This window comes from Vicugna pacos, chromosome 22 (assembly GCF_048564905.1).
Source record: "Vicugna pacos chromosome 22, VicPac4, whole genome shotgun sequence".
NCBI classification, from domain to species: Eukaryota; Metazoa; Chordata; class Mammalia; order Artiodactyla; family Camelidae; genus Vicugna; species Vicugna pacos.
In genome coordinates this window covers 25,324,814-25,343,678 of record NC_133008.1, presented here as the reverse complement: position 1 = coordinate 25,343,678, position 18,865 = coordinate 25,324,814, and the positions used below count along the sequence as shown (strand labels likewise).

Genomic DNA, 18,865 nt, shown 5'->3' with positions numbered 1-18,865 from the left:
TCACACTGTTTACAAAACCAAGACATGAAAGCAACCTAAATGATTGGATAAAGATGTGTATATATATATATATGGAATGGAATACTAAGCCATGAAAGATAATGAAATAATGCCATTTGCAGCAATATGGATGGACCTAGAGATTATCATACTAAGTGAAATGTCAAAGACATATCATATGATATCATTTATATATGGAAATTAAATGTGACACAAATGAACTTATTTATAAAACACAGACAGAAAACAAATTTATAGTAATTGAAAGGGGGTGGGAGAGGGATAAATTAGGAGTCTGGGATTAGAAGATACAAACTACTATATATAAAATAGATAAAACAAGATCTTACTGTACAGCACAGGGAACTATATTCAAAAACTTGTAATAAACCATAATGGAAAAGAATATATACACACACATATATATGTGTAAGTGAATCACTGCTGTACACTAGAAACTAATACAACATTATAAATCAATTTAAAAAAAAATTATGGCTTCAAGTTCCCAAGTCTGAACAAAGTAAGCACACACGGAAATCCTTCAAGTCTTGTTGCCTTCATTTAAAGACCTCCGGGCAGAAGGCCCAAGAATGGCCACAGCTGTAGTACATGCAAGTGTGATTCTACTCCAATTGTTAAGAATAAGGTTGCACCTAGACTGTTTCAGTGTGATCTAGAATGATTCCCAAGAGAAAGACTTTACTCAGCTTTTGAGACAGCACTGGCAATGCCAATGTGCGATACAGAAGCATTCTGAAATCAAGGGCACACGTCATTAAAGAGATCAGATAAAAACAAGGGACAGACTGTAAAATTTAAAGCCTCACAGGAAAGCAGACAGCAGCTCCGCAGCAGATCCAAGCAATATCCACCAGCCTGCTGCCGAATGATCCCACAATCACCATACCATACTTTAGGACCGTCACTAGATTTGGTACTGACTACACCACGTGGCACTTACTTGTGATTGCTGTCACCTGTCTTAATTGATGAACGCATTCTGAAGGAGTGTTCTCCAAGCAAGGAGACTGCAGCCACATAAAAAGACTTTACATCTTGAATTCAACTGCATCAAGTGTAACTAGCAAAATAAACACCTTATTATTGAAATATGCTTCAAGACTAAGATTTTTACCACGAGCAAAACGTAAGTGAGGGGGAAGGGGCAGTGAGGGGGGAAAAAATCACAAGACCACCACCAAAGCCTTACATTTTGAAAAAGGTTACCTTCACTATTGAGGAAAGGGGTTAGGTGGGGAGTGGGCAGGAAGTTAACAAAGACCTACCAGGGCAACCCTGTTTGGCTGCTTCTGTAGTGGATACTTTGTGGGGTGACACCAGCCAACCCCATGTGCGACCTGTAGGTGAACATAGCCAAGCAGGTTTAATTAGATCAGAGACACAAGGGGCTATTCCCTCCTTTGATAACAAATAGCGCAGCTGAAAGTGCCTACCACAGCAAGTGAGAAACAAAGGCGGCAAAGCAGAACCGTAATTGAGTCCTTCTCCTAGATGGCCCTTGACAAGGATTTACTTGTAACCTGAGAAGTGGTGGGTGATGTAGGAGGGAACAGGTGATTTAGATAAAAGCCAGCTCCAGAAGATGAACTGCTTGGGAATGGGGAGGAGGGAGATGATAGCAAAGTCTGTTTTGTAGTCCAAGTTTACACTATTTGTTACACTTTTAGCTGCTGCTTGGTCTCATGCTCCCAGACCTGGTCCTGGTTTCCCACACCAGTCTTGCATCCCAGGAATTCCATAAAATAAATCACCCTAGCCTCCCGGATTCCACACACAGCTCCGGGGGAGTAGCGCCACCACAAACCTGGCTCCGGAGGCTTTAGGACAGAGCATCCTCTAAGCCCAGGCTGGGGGCGGCGGGGAGCGGGGGGACGAAGTGGGCAGGAGGCAAAGGGAGGCGATGATACTTCGAAAGTTTCTCCACCCCCACGCGCGTTAGAAGGTCGATTTTGGATCCAGGTCCAGCAGGAATTAATTGGCAGGCAAATCCAGAGTTTACCCCACTTCAGAAAAGGACCACAGACTGACTGGCAGGAAGGAAGCTTTCGCCCCCAAAGGGCTCCTACCTGCTCTGTATTCCTCCTTGGTCCAAGATAACAAGCTCAAGCCAAAAGCGGCTGCGTAGTTCGCCAACTCTCCGTTTTCCAAATGGCCCAGGGGCCCAGACAGGGCCCAGAAGGTGGTGGAGAAGGGAGTGAGAGGAAGGAGGGAGCAGCGGCTGCTGCCAACAACACTCCCACCCCTGCGTTCAGCCTGCCCATCACTGCACCGCCGCCTCTCGGTCCTCCTCCTCCCGGCCGGCCGCAGGTGGGGCGCCTGGGAGGCGGCGTAGCCCGCGCGGCGCTGCGGTCGCCGCCCTCCAGCTCCGCGGGGTGCAAGTGCGTGGCGAGCTCCTGCGGGGCCGCGGCGCGCGCCCGAAGCGGTCCCTACGCCCCTTGTCCATAATCAGGGGGTCCAGGCTCCGGAACCCGAGCGTGCGGCCGCGCTGTGCTGCGCGGAGAGCCGGAGCCGGGCTGCGCAAGCTCTCGGAACCGCGCACGCTCAGCTCGCGCTCCGCGGCGCCCACGTGCGCCGGCGCTGCGCGCCGCGGGGCGGGGGGCTCGCGTCCGTCACGAAGCGGCTGCTCATCTCCGGCTGCTGCGAGGGCACCACCTGGAAGCTGCCCACCATCGCAGTGCGTGCGGGTGCTGCGCTAGCCACGCGAACTCCACCACTTGTTGAGCAGGTTCTCCGCATTAGCACTTGATGGCTTACAGAATAGTTAATAAAATGTTTCTATGAAACAATTATAGAAGCATTCCTGTGACAAAAAAAATTTATATAATTCGGCTTAAATACAAACATAATTTAAAACACTGAGATTACATTCAGCTACAAGGAACAGGACACCCCAACACAAGGAAGGAGTCTATTCTCGCAGGGAAGGACCAGGTGAAGGCAGTCAGTGTACATGGCAGTAGGGAAACAAACTCCCATGCCATTCTATTGACTGTCATGGTGCAGTCTGTCATGGTGTATCAGGAATACAGACTCACTAGCACCATTAACAGCATAAGGTGTTTGTTACACACATTAGACTTTAAATGGGAAAAATCTAGAGAAGAGGCGAATCAGACAATACTCCCAAACATTAAAGGCCACAGTAGTTTCCTGGTAGATACAGGAGGCCTTACAGAAAAATTCAAACTCTAATGGATCTTTGCTGTAGATCCTGGGAAGACATCAGTGGAAACCTACAGCTCTGCAAAAATGTAAATTAAACAACTGGTGGTGATTTTGAGGATACTCGGGATCGGAAGGTCAAAGAATCCAGAAAATGGGCTGGAAGATGGCCTCCTTGAAGCTCCTTGGGTCTCTTCCTGTATGGTGGCTCCAAACTCTCACTAATGCCTTGTTTGCTCCTGCCTTCCAAAACCTACACAAGTGAGGCTACTGGTGAATTCTAACATGGAATCATAAAGGGGATGAATTCTATAAAATTTAGTTTCTAACATTACCCACAGGGTCAGATAGCTGACCCATCACAGCTCTCCCTCTTAAAATCTATTCACCAAATACCAGTCAGAGGAAGGACAACAAGCAAAGGCCAAAATATGAAAATAATACTTCACATGAACCTCCAAAAAAGGAACTTTGTCAGTAAGAAAGGTAGAATATATATAATAGACCAGATATCCAGGCAAAGCCAGTAGGAAAATTCCAATAAATACTACATTTTCCAACTCCCCCTTAACACAGAATGAAACTATTAAAAAAAAAAAACCTGACTGCATATTAGAAATACATTTCAATTCACCCATGGACCCAACAGACTTCAAAATGGAGAGAGAAAACATTAACTGATTCAAGGAAAAAAAATTTCACATTAATCTCATGTACTATTGTTGAAAGACGACTTACAAAACTATCTCACCTCAATATTCATTTATGAAACTAATTAGTAGAAATCCACACTCCAACGATGTACTTTAAGAAAGAGGCTTGAGTAATGGAAGAGAATCTGAAAAAAAAATCTATGTATGTATATGTATAAGTGAATCACTTTGCTGTATGCATGAAACTAAAATTGTAAATCAACACTTCAATAAAAAATAAAAATTTAAAAATAAGAAGCTTGATAAACACAACATACTTACAACTTAATAACAATTCTTTCATGTTGAAAGTTTTCCAGAATATTGCACATGGATTAATTTTCATCAAGCTTTCTCATCTTACTTACATTTATATTTATTTCTGGTGGGAGTTTTAACATGTAAGGATGAAGGCCAACTGAAGTCTTTCCCACGCTGTTTACATTCAAATGATTTTATCCTGTGAGTCCTTTCATGCCTTCGGAAGGAAGTGGGATGATTGAAGGCTTTCCCACATTCTTTACATTCATAGGGCTTCTCTCCAGTGTGAGTTCTTTCATGTCTTCGAAAACTCTGATACCACCTGAAAGCTTTCCCACACTGCTGGCACGCATAGGGTTTCTCTCCTGTGTGAGTCCTCTCATGTGTCTGCAAGGAACTGTAACCTCTGTAGGCTTTACCACATTGTTTACACTCATAGGGCTTTTCTCTAGTGTGAGTTCTTTCATGTGTTCGAAGGTAACTGGGACACCTGAAGGCTTTACTACATTTTTCACATTCAAAGGGTTTTTCTCCAGTGTGATTCCTCTCATGTCTCCGAAAACTCTGATAACATCTGAAGGCTTTTCCACATTGTTTACATTCATAGGGTTTCTCTCCAGTGTGAGTTCTTACGTGCGTTTCCAAGGAAGTGTAATCTCGGCAGGCTTTTCCACACTGTTTACATTCAAAGAGTTTCTGTCCAGTGTGTGTTCTTTCATGTGTTCGAAGCAAAGCTGAACAACTAAAGGCCCTTTCACACTCCTTACACTCATAGGGTTTCTCTCCAGTGTGACTTCTTTTGTGTTTTTGAAAGGAAGGGTAGTATCTGAAGGCTTTACCACACTGTTTACATTCATACGGTTTCTCTCCAGTGTGACTCCTTTGATGTATTCGAAATGAGCTGGGAGAGATAAATGCTTTCTCACACTGCTTACATTTATAAGGTCCAACGCCAGTGTGGGTGATCATGTGCACTCGGAGGCTTGCGAGAGCTCTAAGGGCTTTCCCACACTCCTTACACTCATACGGTTTTTCCCCAGTGTGAGTTCTTTCATGTTTTCGAAAAGAACTGGGACAACTGAAGGCTTTACTACATTTTCTGCATTCATAGGGTTTTTCTCCAGTGTGATTTCTTTCATGTATTTGGAAACCTATGTTAGAACTGAAAGTTTTGCCACATGGCTTACACTCATAGGGTTTCTCCCCGGTATGAACTCTTTCATGTGTTTGGAAGGAAGGATAGTATCTGAAGGTTTTACCACATTGTTTACACTCATAAGGTTTCTTTCCATTGTGAGTTCTTCCATGTATTCGAAGAGAACTGGGACAACTGAAGGCTTTATCACATTTTTTACACTCATAGGATTTTTCTCCTGTGTGAGTCCTCTCATGTGTCTGGAAAGTCTGGTGATGTCCATAGGCTTTTCCACAGTGTTTACATTTATAGGGCTTCTCTCCAGTGTGGGCTCTTCTGTGTACCTGAAGTGAAGTTGAAGAACTGAAGGTTTTTCCACAATCCTTACACTTATAAGAGGCAGCTCCAGTATGTGTTACCATGGGTCTTCGAAAAGTTTTGAGCCACATGAAGGCTTTCCCACACTCGTTACATTTATAGGTTTTCTCTCCTTTGTGATTTCTTTCATGTTTTTCAAAACACTGCAGATAACTAAAGCCCTTCCCACATACCGTGCATTTATATGGCTTCTCTCCGTATTTCTGATACCCATATGGCTTGCGTCCCATGTGACTCCTAGTATACCCATTATGGGATGGATGATCCACGAAGACTTTTCCACTCACTTTGTGTTCCCATTGTCTCACTCTGATAAGAGTTTTCTTCTTCAGACTGAGGTTTGGAATAAGGCTCAAGTTTTCTTCACATGGACTATCCTCTTTCTCTTCACAGATTCTCCCAACCTTACAACTTCTGTAAAACCAAGAAGGAATTATTAATGGTTTCTTTATTAATGATTTCATCCTTATTAGAATATGTCAGCTACACTTTTATGATTTATAGCAAAAGTACAGGTTTTTCCTGTCTCTCATCTGAATTGTTCAAAATTGAATACACTGAATGCAAAAGGACTCATCAAAAAGAGTGATACTCATATATAGGGTTTATTAGAACTACTTCCAAGGGAACTATTTTGCAAACAGTGAACATCTATGTCACATATAAGAAAGTATTTGGAAGGAAATTTTCTGGGAGGCAATAAATGTAAAGCAGGGGTTGTTTTGTTTCTTTCTAAAATTTGGAACCATAATGTAATTCTCACACGTGACACTGCTTTCTACTGTGAGCATGACTTACCTTAGTTTTCTCCCCTGCTGTCTGTACTGGTCTTCAATGATATGATCTTTCCATGTTTCCCCTAGAATGCAGACCCAAAAAAATGATTCCAAAGTATTAGAAGTCGTATTATTAGACTCAGGTTTTCCAGTGAAGTGCAACCACGCCTAGCTTATTCCCCAGTGTCCTCCCTTCCACATCGCACCTCTTAGAACAACACTGATGGGCAGAAAAGCTTGTCCTCTGAATGACAAGGTAAAGGGAACTTTCATCCTTACCTAATGAGGCCAGGTTCCTGAAGGTTTCCCGCATCACATCTCTGTAGAGTTTCTTCTGTGAAGGATCCAGTAAAGCCCACTCCTCCAGGGTGAAGTTCACAGCCACGTCCTCAAAGGCCACTGGGTCCTAAAACATCCCAAATATGTGTATGGTAGGGTAAGACAGACAGACAGCACTGGACACCTATACGCCACTTATAGGATGGTTATACATGACTCTGTTATCCCTAGACATCTATCCCGACTTGATCAACACAAACTTACTCTCTGTCCACACTTACTTTCTCATAAATTTAACAGCATCATGAACACATGGAAATTATTTACATAGTTTTTATTGTGATCACATTACATCTCATTGCTTTCTAATGGGAGAGTCCAGAGTATGCTGGGAAATGACAAAAATGCTACATAAGCGAAATAAATACTATCTATTTAAGGCCACTGATTCCTTGTGAGAAAACTCTTTCCTCTCCTTCCTTATTACCCACCATTTATGGCACTCTGAGGCAGAGGGACAAATCTGCATGAGCTTAAAATGAATAAAAACATAGTGAAGAACTATCAGATTTTGTTCTATTCTGATTACCAAACATGAGAATTCAGGAGGCCTGTGGCATCCAACTTTTCACAAGGTCCAGCTGGCCATATTTTCCTAAGTTCTCTAAGTCACTGGAAGTAACCAGATGCAGATAACTGAAGGAAAATATTCTTGTGGAAAAGTATAGCCTTCACCTTGTGTAACTTTTATCACAGACTCAGTTTTTTCTTTTTCTCTCTGTTCAATTTGATGGGTTAGAAGGTTACTTGTAACTTACAGCTCAAACATGGGAAAGAAGGCATGAAAACTGAAGATTACAAAATCCCTACATTTGTGTACCTCAGAACTGTTGCCAGCCAATTTCTGGTGTGCATGTGCTCACACGTGTGCATATACACACCGACAAACACACACACATACACACACTGAGATAATAATATACCAGAAGGCTGCTTTCCTGCAGAACTGTTAACAGTGTATTCTGAGCCCTACTGACTTTTTTTTTAAACTTAAGAGGCTGCAGATTGCAAGAGAGTCCACTCTAGTCCACAATGGTTTGATGGTGAATTTGCCCACGATTATAAAATATGTAAAGGTGTCAGCAGTGCCTTCCTCCAAAAGAACATAAAATCGCCATTCTCCAATCAGGCGGAGGTGTTCCCTGACCAGCCCCTCCAGAGGCTGCCCTCCTACGTTGTCATAGCCCTACTCCCCCAGGGAATGGAGGAGCATCACAGCTCAATCCCTGAGCTTAGGCATTCCTCAAGTGATGACATCACACACACCCAACATGGCTAGAAAAGGTTTATTCCTCCAAAATTGAGATCTCTGGGGACAAATAAGGTGGGTCTCTCAAGCAGGCACGAAAGCTTTAAGAACAAGGAAAGGTGCATGGACTCGGGTTTTACTGAGGTAGGGGTGGGCTAGGGTGAGAGTTCACACACAAGGACAGGAGCATGCATCACTTCAATCTCCTGCAACCGCCAAAGGAAGGAGCGTGCAGATTTTCTTCCTGCCTTGGGTACAGGTCCGTCAGAAAGGTAAGGAGAAATGGTGTGTGGTCTGAGGTGCTTGCATGACCAGCGACACGGTACAGTGTTCCTTGACAGAGGATGTGGCTGAGCTGTAAGAGTACACAGGAAACTCAAGGCAAGCACTTAAAAAGTTCCAAAAGTATATGTAATAGATATGCTAAGAGAGGAGCAAAAAAAAATAAGCATAAAGTAAAATGCCAGAGAAGGCAGAAAAAAAGGGGAAAGAAAAAGAAACAAAGGACAGGGGTAACAAATAGAAGAGTGAGAGGTGTGGTAGATACTAATCCAACTGTACTACTCACCACTTTCATCATCAGTGATCTCAATACAACTGAAAGATACTGTAATAACAGATTTTTAAAATCACATTTAAGTCATATGTTGATGAGAAACCTACTTTAAATAGAAACAGATAAATGAAAGGTAAAAATATTGAGAAAAATGTCACATGCCAACACCAATTAAAAGGAAGCTGTCTGGAATAAGTACATGAGTTTATGACAATGCAGATTTCAGATCATAAGTTATAAATTCCAGCAGGCAGAAAATTAGGAAAGACAGCTGAAATCAACAGCCACCATGGAACAACTGGATTTAATTGTAATCTATGCAAATCATATTCTTCTCAAATTCTTTTTTTTCCCTCCTTTTTTGGTTTTATTAGGTAGAATTATTAGTTCGACTGCACATACACATTATATTGCATGTAAATACATATATTCAGTATATTGCACATTTTTTTGCTTACATGTATATACTAATTATTGTTTTCAAGAACAGATTAGATCTTTAGTTTTTTTAAACTTACAAGTTCTTAAGGAGCAGTCATCAAAATAGAACACATTCTGGGACATAAAACATATCTAAACAAATTTGAAAGAACAGAAGTCATATAAAATATGATCTCATACCACACAGGCATTAATCTAGAAATCAGTAACAGGAAGATAGTTGAAAAGTCATATAAAATATGATCTCATACCACACAGGCATTAATCTAGAAATCAGTAACAGGAAGATAGCTGAAAAACCCTCCAAAATATATGTAGATTCAACAAGACACTCCTAAATAATACATGGGGTCAAAAAAGAAATCTCAAGAGAATTAAAAAAGTATTTTAAAGTAAATGAAAATACAACTTATCAAAGGCTGTGGGATGCAGCAAAAGCAACAATGCCTAAAGGGAAATTTATGCCACGGAACAAATACATTAGAAAAAAGAAAAATCTATAATCAGCAATGTAAACATCTACCTCAGGAAGGAAAAGAGAAAATTAAACCCAAAGTAAATAGAATAAAATAATAAAAATTGGGGGCAAAAAATCAATGGAGTATATTAAAAGAAAAAAAGCTGGCTCTTTGACAAGATTAATAAAACTGATAAACATCTGGTGAACATAACTAAGAGAAGAGAGAGACAGAAGTTACAAGGTCAGGCTCGTGGGTAACAACCCCAGGAGGTGTGGGAGGTGGGTGCCGAAGCCTCTATGGTGAAGGAGTCTCTGAGGACACTATCGGGTGTGCCTGTTATGGCAAATTAAACAGCCTTGAGCCTTTTATGGTAGGGGTGACCATTTGAGGGGGGCCAATCTGCAAGTTAACAACATAAATGGACCCCAGTAAATGTGTAAACAAGGGATGTGTTGCCTCCTAAACATCACAAGAATCTAGACCATGCTGCAGGTGCTGAGAGGAACGATCACCATTTCTTCCTGGTGTCAGCAGCCGCTCACCGAGCAGGAGCCTCCAGGCTTTCTTACCAGCCTGGCCAGGTAAGAGGCACTAGGGGGAAAGGGAGGGGCGAGGCTTAACTTTCAGCAGTCAGATATCAAATATGTGGACCCCTGACCATCCATTATAAGAAATCCAGTAAGAAAAAAAGGCATTCCCACTGGCTTCTTTTTACATAAAGAAACACTAACGAAATGATCTAGAAGTATTTCAGGGTGGCTGGAGTAAGAGCCAAGGAGGAGAGCAGAATATGTGGGTTAGTTTTCTATCTTAGGAATTTTTTTAAAAATTCAACCTTTCCATGCATTACTTACTGAAAATGAGGAGAGAAATTTACAAATGCTGTATATTCCTACGATTAATCATTATTTTTAATTAGCTTTTGCTTTCTAAAATTCCTTTAAACTTTTCTACATAGGAAACCACTTCAAGATTTAATCATTTAAATACTAACAGATATGAAACTTCAGACTATAAAAAACTGGACAAATCCCTTTCTATCTCAAAGAACAAGGGAGTTACCAAGATAGGCCCAACTTGCGATGCTTCAACTTGTGATTTTTCAACTTTACTATGGTGTGAAAGCAACATGAATTGAGCAGAAACTGTACTTCCAAGTTTGAATTTCACTCTTCCCAGGCTAGTGAAATGCCTGACAATACCCTGTGGTGATGCTGGGCAGCAGCCATGGGCACAGCTCCCAGTCTGCCGGACACAACTACAACCATTCTGTGCCCAGACAGCCATTCTGTTTTTCATATTCAGTACAGTATTCAGTAAAGTACATCAGATATTCAACACTTTATTATAGAATAGGCTTTGTGGTAGATGACTTTTCCCAACTATAGACTAATATAAGCGTTATGAGCACGTTTAAGGTAGACTAGGCTAACCTATGATGCTCAGTAGGTTAGGTGTATTAAATGCATTTTCAACTATCGATATTTTAAATCTACAATGGGATTATTGAGATGTAATCCTATCATAAATAGAGTAAGGGCTGTAATAGTTCCTCCCTCCACTATATTTAACAGAAAATATTTTCAGTATGAGTAGCATATTATAATACATTAGGGGTTTCAATTAAGCCCTGAAATGTACTACGAATTTCAAAGATTCCCATAAGCTTTGAGGTGAATTAAATAGAAATTCCCTCCTATGAATGAAAATAGAAATTCAACTGCTTTTTCCTCACATCCGTTAAAATAGGAATTCATTTGCCTGAGGAATAGTACAGACTCTTAAAAGTCAAAGTCAAGCACTGACCTAAAAATGGAAAAGGCACCCAAGAACTTAAACACTAAGATCACACATCTTGAGGTTCTCTTGCCTAAATGGAGCCAAAATTCTATTCGGTTCCACAATTTCCTTATCTTATACTGTATGTATCAATCAACTTACCTATTATAACCCCAAGTGCCAATGCAAACTAGTTTCAAAGGGCTACAACAGTCAATGGACAAAGGAATCCAAAGGAAAGAAGCACAAATACTGGAATCAAAACAGATATGCAGCATGCTTCCCTACAACTCAGGGGGGAAAAAACCCAAAACCCCACATTCAGAAAGCTGAACGTAATTGCAACTTGAGGTCTAAAGACTCCCGGTTGAGATGTAACACCTGGAGTGGGTCGGTCCCTGGTGAAAGAGGGTCGGACACCTGAGCAGCCACAGGAAAAGAACTCCAGGAGCTCCCCTACTCTCCCCTGTCTTGTAAGTACAGAAGCGCTCTCTTTAGGCTTCTGTTCTCACAAGTGAGGAAACTCTCAGCCAGATTCTGCTTAAGGTTCTGACCCAAATGAACTCCCAAAGTCATAAACCCTTTGTCCGTGAGACAGAAGAGCTGATCTTCAGGCTTTCTCAATGTACACCAATTACACTCTAAACGCAAAACTCAAACATAAGGTCTAAAAGTGTCTAGACCTAAGGAACCACAACTACAAACTCAGAAATAGCATCACTATGCCACCCCCACCCCTCCAAACACACACACCTCCACCCCGTGTGCACATGAAACCTCAGCGTTCCAGGGTCTAGTAGCTTTCCTCGGTATAAAGGACTCCTGGGGGTAAGCAGGAAGGACACCTGCAGAAGGAGGTCCCCGGGAAGAATACACCAGGCCTTCAGGTACTGGCCCGTGCAGGCAAGGGGAGCCAAGCTTGCGTCAGCGACCACAGCTTCTGCTCCACTGTGCAGCGGCTTTAGAACACGGTTGACACTTTAAATGACACAAACCCAGTGTGTGAACAATCCAAAAAAGTCATTCAAACCCAGCATTTATGCAGAAATGAGGGGATAAAATTGTAAGGCACTTTGACCAGTTCAATATCTATCCCTTTCAGAAAAAGGTGTCAGGTAAGTATTGTCTCCAGTGAAAGAAACTGGTTCATAAATAACTAATTATACTGGAAGACTTCTGCTCTGCAATTCTAAGCCTGAAAATTTACTTGTAAACACCCAAAAGTAGAGAACAGGCCTCAGAAACTTCCTTTACATGCTCAGGGAAATAGAGTGAAAGAATCCCAAATAAATGGAACGTAATACTGGGATAGATTATTTTTTCTCAAATTCACCTCTTTCTTGACTGTTTGGAACTATTTTGTACCGTCTTTCAAGCTCTATTGATTAAATACATCTTACCGCTATAGAAAAACTGAGACTTAAATTAGTGGAAAAAAACCTTCCCGGGGTGAAAAATTCAGGGAATACTAGTGCTGACAGGACAAAACACTCAGGAAAATTTCCAAAGAAGAATCTCCACCCAAAGCACTTTCCATAAGATGTGTGTCCAGGAAAGAGCCTAGGGAGTAGAGTCAAAGGGATTTGATGCAACCTAGTTCCAGATGGTTATTCTCCGCTTTCCTCTCACAAAAACAGCCATAAGCAAATGTAAATCTTTTTAAAAAGGGCATTCGACGGCTCTGGAAAAAAAAAAGGTAAAATACTGGATCTGTCTGACATGCTGCGGGAGGACAAACAGTTGATTCCAACGTTGTGAATTAGAGAGGGGAAGTTGGCTTTGGGAAGGAGGTGAGGAATCTGAACTTTGAGTGATTTATTACTAGTCCTAGGACGAGTTAAGGTGGGGTGACAGGAGCGTGGATTTGAGACCCTACTTTCCAACTATTTGGAAAACTCAAGAGAAAACAGGAGACCCCTAAGAGAAGAGAGGGACCAGGAATTCCACAAACTACAGCTCCTCCCACGCACGAACCCGACACCGAGGCCTGACTGTCACTAATGAGCCGCCCCGTGGTCGCAGCACAGCCTGGGGAGACGCGGGGATGCGAGCACAGGGGCCGGTCGCCGCTAACTGACGTGACAAGACGCCCGGGGCCTCGGCGGCGGGCTCGCCCCACGCTACGAGCTGATTGGGACTGAGATTCGAGTCCCACCCCGCCTCCTGAGGCGGCACACTCACCATTTCTAGGTTTCCCGAGTCTCCCCGAGTCCTTCCTCTGTCTCCCAAGACCAGCGCAGATCACAGTGCAACTCAGACCGCAGCCGACTCACCAGGATCCGTGAACCACCGGTGACACACGACCCACAGCGAGGCTGGAGCCAGTAAATCGTCCCCGCCCGTGCGGTGCGTCGCCCCCACCCACCCACACCAGCGGCGCCCCTGATTGGGTAGTCTCAAAGGCCACGCCCCCTCAGCTTGCCTGACAGCTGGAGGTCGGACACTCGGCTCAACCGAACCACCTTTCGCCAGTGGATGGGAACATGACCCAGACAGGCTTGTATGTATTGAGAAAAAACTTTTTCCTGGCCTGAGGCTGCCTCTACAGTTTTCTCCCAGCTCTTTTTCCCATGTGGGCACAGCTGTTTACAGGTAATTCTTGACTGAGTTTTCATGAAACTAGCACAGAGCACGAGGGTGCCCTAGGCCACGCAAGAGCAGAAGAATCTTGTCTCCAGGGCTCAAGGGCTTGGCTTGGCGTAGGGCTATCCGGCTATTCACGGAACTGTGACCCTTGTTTAGTAACACAAGGTGACCTCACCATTTATAATAAAGAACCTGGCTCCTTTTATCTTGATCCTTGCAAGAGCAGAGCCTTACACCGATCCCTTTCCCACTCTCCACTCATTTGGTACTTAAGTGAAAGAAACCCAGTGCACCTGGCACGGTGGGAAGATTGAACCCAGCAGCCCCAGCCTGGACGCAAGGACTCAGTCTAACCACAGGATATGAGATGTGTTCATTAGACTATAAGGTGATGAAATAAAAATTTGTATTCTAAGGCAAGTCAGGGAAAATTTTAACAATTTTCCTCTGCCCTTTGGCCTCTTCCCTCCCCTCTACTGGGCACTGTGTATCTGCATTATGCACCGACCAAACCTCCCCAATGGCAGAAATACCTAAACCTAAAGAGCAACATTCTCCTAGCATCAAAAAGATAACTTCTTAGGAGATAACCTTCCTGCTTAACCCTGTACGGGGCCACAATGACCCACAAACTACTATTCATACTTGCTTTGTACAGGCAGAGCTGGATTGTGTAAACTGTCAGTAGTATGTCATTTAATGTACACCCCCTGTCTCAAAACCTTTGGCCTCTAATGGGCAAAACAGTTCTCACAGCTTTCTGAGGGTCTGTTCCCAGGTTATAATCCTCAATTTGCCTTGAATAAAATTTTCCACTTCTTTCTTAAATCTACTGATTACCTTTTTCATCAACACAGGTTTCATTAAATTTACATTTTACACTGGAAGGAAATTTATTTAGATCAGATTTTGCCTGTGTTTCTAGAGAACTTTGAAATGTGCATGGCTATAATATTCCTAAGGCAACTGATTCAGATTTTCACTGATAGAAAAATAGTAAGTCTTTATGTAAGCAGGGGAAGTATCTGGAAATCCCCCTCCCCACCAGCTTTACTGAGGTATAACTAATAAAACTGTCTGTATTTAGAGATTACAATGTGATGATTTAATGTATCCTACATTGTATACTTGAAGTCAGACAAGACAGTGGATTAAGTGATCTCACCACACACAAAAAAGTAAACATGTGTGGTGATGGATGTTAATTAATCTGGAAACCTATATGTCTACAAGATTGAACTGCAAAACTCTTAATGTATTTATTTATATGAACACATTTTTGAGACATAATGTACATACCATACAGTACATCACATTGAAAAGTACAATTCGAAGGTTTTCAGTATATTCCCAGATATGTACAATCATTCCCACAGTCAATTTTTAAAGATTTTCATCACTTCAAAAAGAAATTCCTCTACACTTTTTCACTCCCATTATCCCATCTTCCTCCTCCAATATTCAGTCTTAGGAAATCTTAACCTACTATGTTTCCATGATTTCCTTATTCAGAGCTCTCAAATAAATGGAATTATATGGGTTTTGTGATTGATTCCATTCACTCAGCATAATTGTTTTCAAGGTATATCCATGTTGTAGCGCTGATCAATACTTCATTCAATTTTATGGCCAAAGAATATTCCATTAGAAGAATGAAATGTTTTGTTTATCCTTTCATCTGTTAATAGATATTAAGATTATTTCCACTTTTTTGGCTACTATGAGTAACACTGCTATAAACTTAATGTACAAATTTCTGTTTGACCATGTTTTCATGGAGAGTTAAGAGCTGCAATATTCAATATACACAGGTATATACAGGGAAAGAAATGCAAATATTTGAGTCAAGTGAGATAAGCAGTCGGTTTCCCCTAGTTCAGAAGAAAACCCAGATTCCCAACTAGCAGCCCAGTCTCCCCATGTTGGGCTACAATCCCTGGAGTCAGTTCCTGGTGATGGAGGATTGGGGGGCCGGGGGAACACCTGAGCAGCTATAGGAAAGAACTCTGGGAACTCCACACACTCTCTTCTCAGGGTATAATGAAAATACTCCCTCTCTCTAAGCCTAAGGCTTCAGTTCTCACAAGTGAGGAAACTCTGGGCTGGATTCCGTTTAAGGTTGTGATCCAAATTGTTGCTGGCAATTGGGTTCTTGTCTCACACAAAGAATTCAGAGAATAGACACAGAAGTTAAGAAAGTAAACGAAGGATTGATTAAGGGATAGACAGTACACTCTCATGAAGAGAGTGGGCAGGCTCAGGTGGTTTCTTCAGCAAGATGGTTACATAGGGTGTAAAAATGAATGGGCGGAATATTCATTGGGGAGGGAGGGGTTTGTGGTCATATCCCCGATTTTCATCCCAGCTCCACCTTTCTGAGGGGAGGAGGGATTTTCATCCTTATTTCATCTGGATGGAAAGTGTCATGGCATCAGTGCATGACAGGCTCATTTTACTGTAATGCGGACATAATGAGCAAAAGGTCATATTCGGACACTGGAGTATTCCCGCCTTTCCCCACCTTTCTTTGCCTGCCTCCAGGACACTTGCAACCCAAAATGTGTGGTTTCTTATCAGTCCAGAGGTTCCTGCTTTTCTTCTGCCTAAGGACCCCTGTTGTTCATATGCTGTACGGTTTCCTGCCATTTGGCCCGTGCCCCTCCTTTCTCTGCTCATATCTAACTACCTGTCTGCTCTAACAAAATGAACTCCCCAATTCATAAAACTTTTATCCAGAAGACAGAATTCCTGACCTTCACAGACTCTCTCAAGGTACTCAAATTACTCTGAGCGCACCTATGCTGTGGATGCAAAGCTCAAGCCCACCTCTCCCATAGTTACAACCTCAGAAAGGGTGTCACCTCCCCACCCCCTACACACCTTCCCATGTGCATCCCCAGTTGCCAGGGCTCTGTAGCTTCTCTCAGTATAGAGGCTACTTTCCATGGTGGGTGTGAACAAGTAGGACACTACAAGTAGAGGCTCCTCAGGAAGAAACAAGGCCTTCAAGTACTTTCCTCTGCAGGCTCAAGGGGGCTTTAGCTGGGAGACACTGACCTCAGGCTTCTCTTTCCATCTAGTTGCACTGGACCGCTACTGGTACTTTAAATTGAGAAACCTAGTGTTTGAACAATCCAGAAAAATCATTCAATCCAATGTTTATGTGTAAAGCATGGAAGATAGATGTAAGGTAATTTTCTAGTTCAAAAACCCCCACAAATATCTATTCCATTCAGAAAATAAATATGTCAGTTAACTATTTCCATGCTAAGAAATTGTTTGGAAATAGTGTATGATTGCACTTAAACATGGAATCTAAAACACAAGACAAATGAACAAACATAACAAAACAGAAACAGACTCATAGACACAGATTACTGGTTGCCAGAAGGGAGGGGGATGGGAGATGAGTGAAGCAGGTGAGGGAGATCAAGAGATACAAACTTCCAGTTATAAAACATATTAGTCATGGAAATACAGCAGAGAGAATATAGTCAATAATACTGTAATTACTCTGTATGATGACCGACGGTAATTAGACTTATCTTGATCACTTTGTGATATATAAAAGTATCAAGTCACTATGTTGTGAACTTGAAACCAATATAATTTTGTAAGTCAATTATACTTCAATAAAAAAGAAAGAAAAAAGAAATTGTTTGGAAAACAATCATATTGAATACACTTCTAGGTGTTGCAAGTCTAAGTCCTGATACTGTATTTGAAATCACCCAAAAGAAATGGGTAGATCTCAGGATATTCCTACACTGTTCATGAGGAGGAAAAAAATAGAAAGAAACAAAAGTATTAACAAGTGGAATGTAATAATAAAATATTTACTTTTTCTTATATTCACGACTCTCTTGGCTCTTTAGAAATATTTCGTATTTTATATCAAGATCTATGATTAAATATTTAAATATTTATTTAAAAAAAAGAGTTTAAAGAGTAAGTGACAAACTCATGCAGGCACAGTGCTGATATGGAACTGTCAGGAAAGGGCAGATCACCCATGAAAGTCACTAAAGACGAACCTCTACCCGAAGGACTCCCATAGGATGTCTGTACCCAGGGAGATTCTGGGGACAGACACACTAGACTTTTATACAACATAGCTGAGGTGGTAAATCTCTGATTTCCCCTCATGTAAAATATCCACAGGTGAAAAATAAATCTGTAAAAAGAAGATTCGTGGTTCTGTGGAGAAATGATAATTAAAATACTGCCTGCATACTTAAAAAAAAAATGCACCACAGAGGACAGTTAAAAATGAAGCTATCAACTGTAGAGGGGAAGATGGCGTTTGTGAATCTGGGGAAAGAGCTGGAAATTTAGGTATTTATTGCCAGCTCTAGGAAGAGCTAGGTGGGAGAACAGGCTCGTGGATTTGTGACCCTGTTTCTCAAACATTTGGAAAAGTGAAGGGAAAAAGAGTCCACCCCTGGGGAGAAAGGAGACACTGACGGCCCACAGACCACAGCCCCTCCACCTCAGGTACCCTGGACACTGAGTCACAAATGTCCCCTGATAACCCTCTCCGTGGTCACCGCACAATCTGGAGCAGACACGGCCGCAGCAGCGAGTGGAGAGGCCGCCCTGCGTCCCGACTGCCGGCCGAGCCCGCACAATCCGTGCCGCGCCCCTGGCAGACTCGGGTCCGTTGACCGCGGGGAGGCCCGGGTCCCACCGCGGCCGGTTCCAGCCAGTCCTCCGCCCCGGTCTCCCCACACCCGGCCCCTCAACTCACCATTTTTCGGCTTCTCGGTCATTCACCTCACGACTGCTGCGGCAAGCGCGGGTCACAGCGACAGAGGATGCCGCGGAGCCACCGTTAGCCTTTATTAAATGCATAATCCAGTGACGCGGAGCGAGGCCGGACGCAGCAGCGACTCAGCGCACAGTCCGTTAGAGCGTATCCCACACACGTACGTAACCAGCGACCCTCTTCATTGGACAGTTTGCAAGGCTCCGCCCTTCCGTCCCTGAGTGACAGCAAGGTGGAGGGCGTGTCTCTGAGCCAACCTTG

General features: G+C 42.6%; 1 protein-coding gene across 2 annotated transcripts; it reads right to left on the bottom strand.

Moving 5' to 3' along the window:
• Window positions 1–4,236: 4,236 nt before the first annotated feature.
• On the bottom strand, window positions 4,237–18,731 carry LOC102533265 (uncharacterized). Of its 2 annotated transcripts, none has more exons than XM_015241010.3 (4): window positions 18,587–18,731; window positions 6,708–6,834; window positions 6,451–6,511; window positions 4,237–6,066 (listed from the first exon to the last, which is right to left on the bottom strand). In XM_015241010.3, exons 1-4 carry the CDS (start codon window positions 18,587–18,589, stop codon window positions 4,239–4,241), a joined length of 2,019 nt encoding a protein of 672 aa, XP_015096496.1. In that variant the 5' UTR covers window positions 18,590–18,731; the 3' UTR covers window positions 4,237–4,238. The 2 variants fall into 2 exon arrangements, with proteins under 2 accessions (XP_015096496.1, XP_072803715.1); XM_072947614.1 differs by lacking the exon at window positions 18,587–18,731 and adding an exon at window positions 13,435–13,571.
• Between the last annotated feature and the right edge of the window lie 134 nt (window positions 18,732–18,865).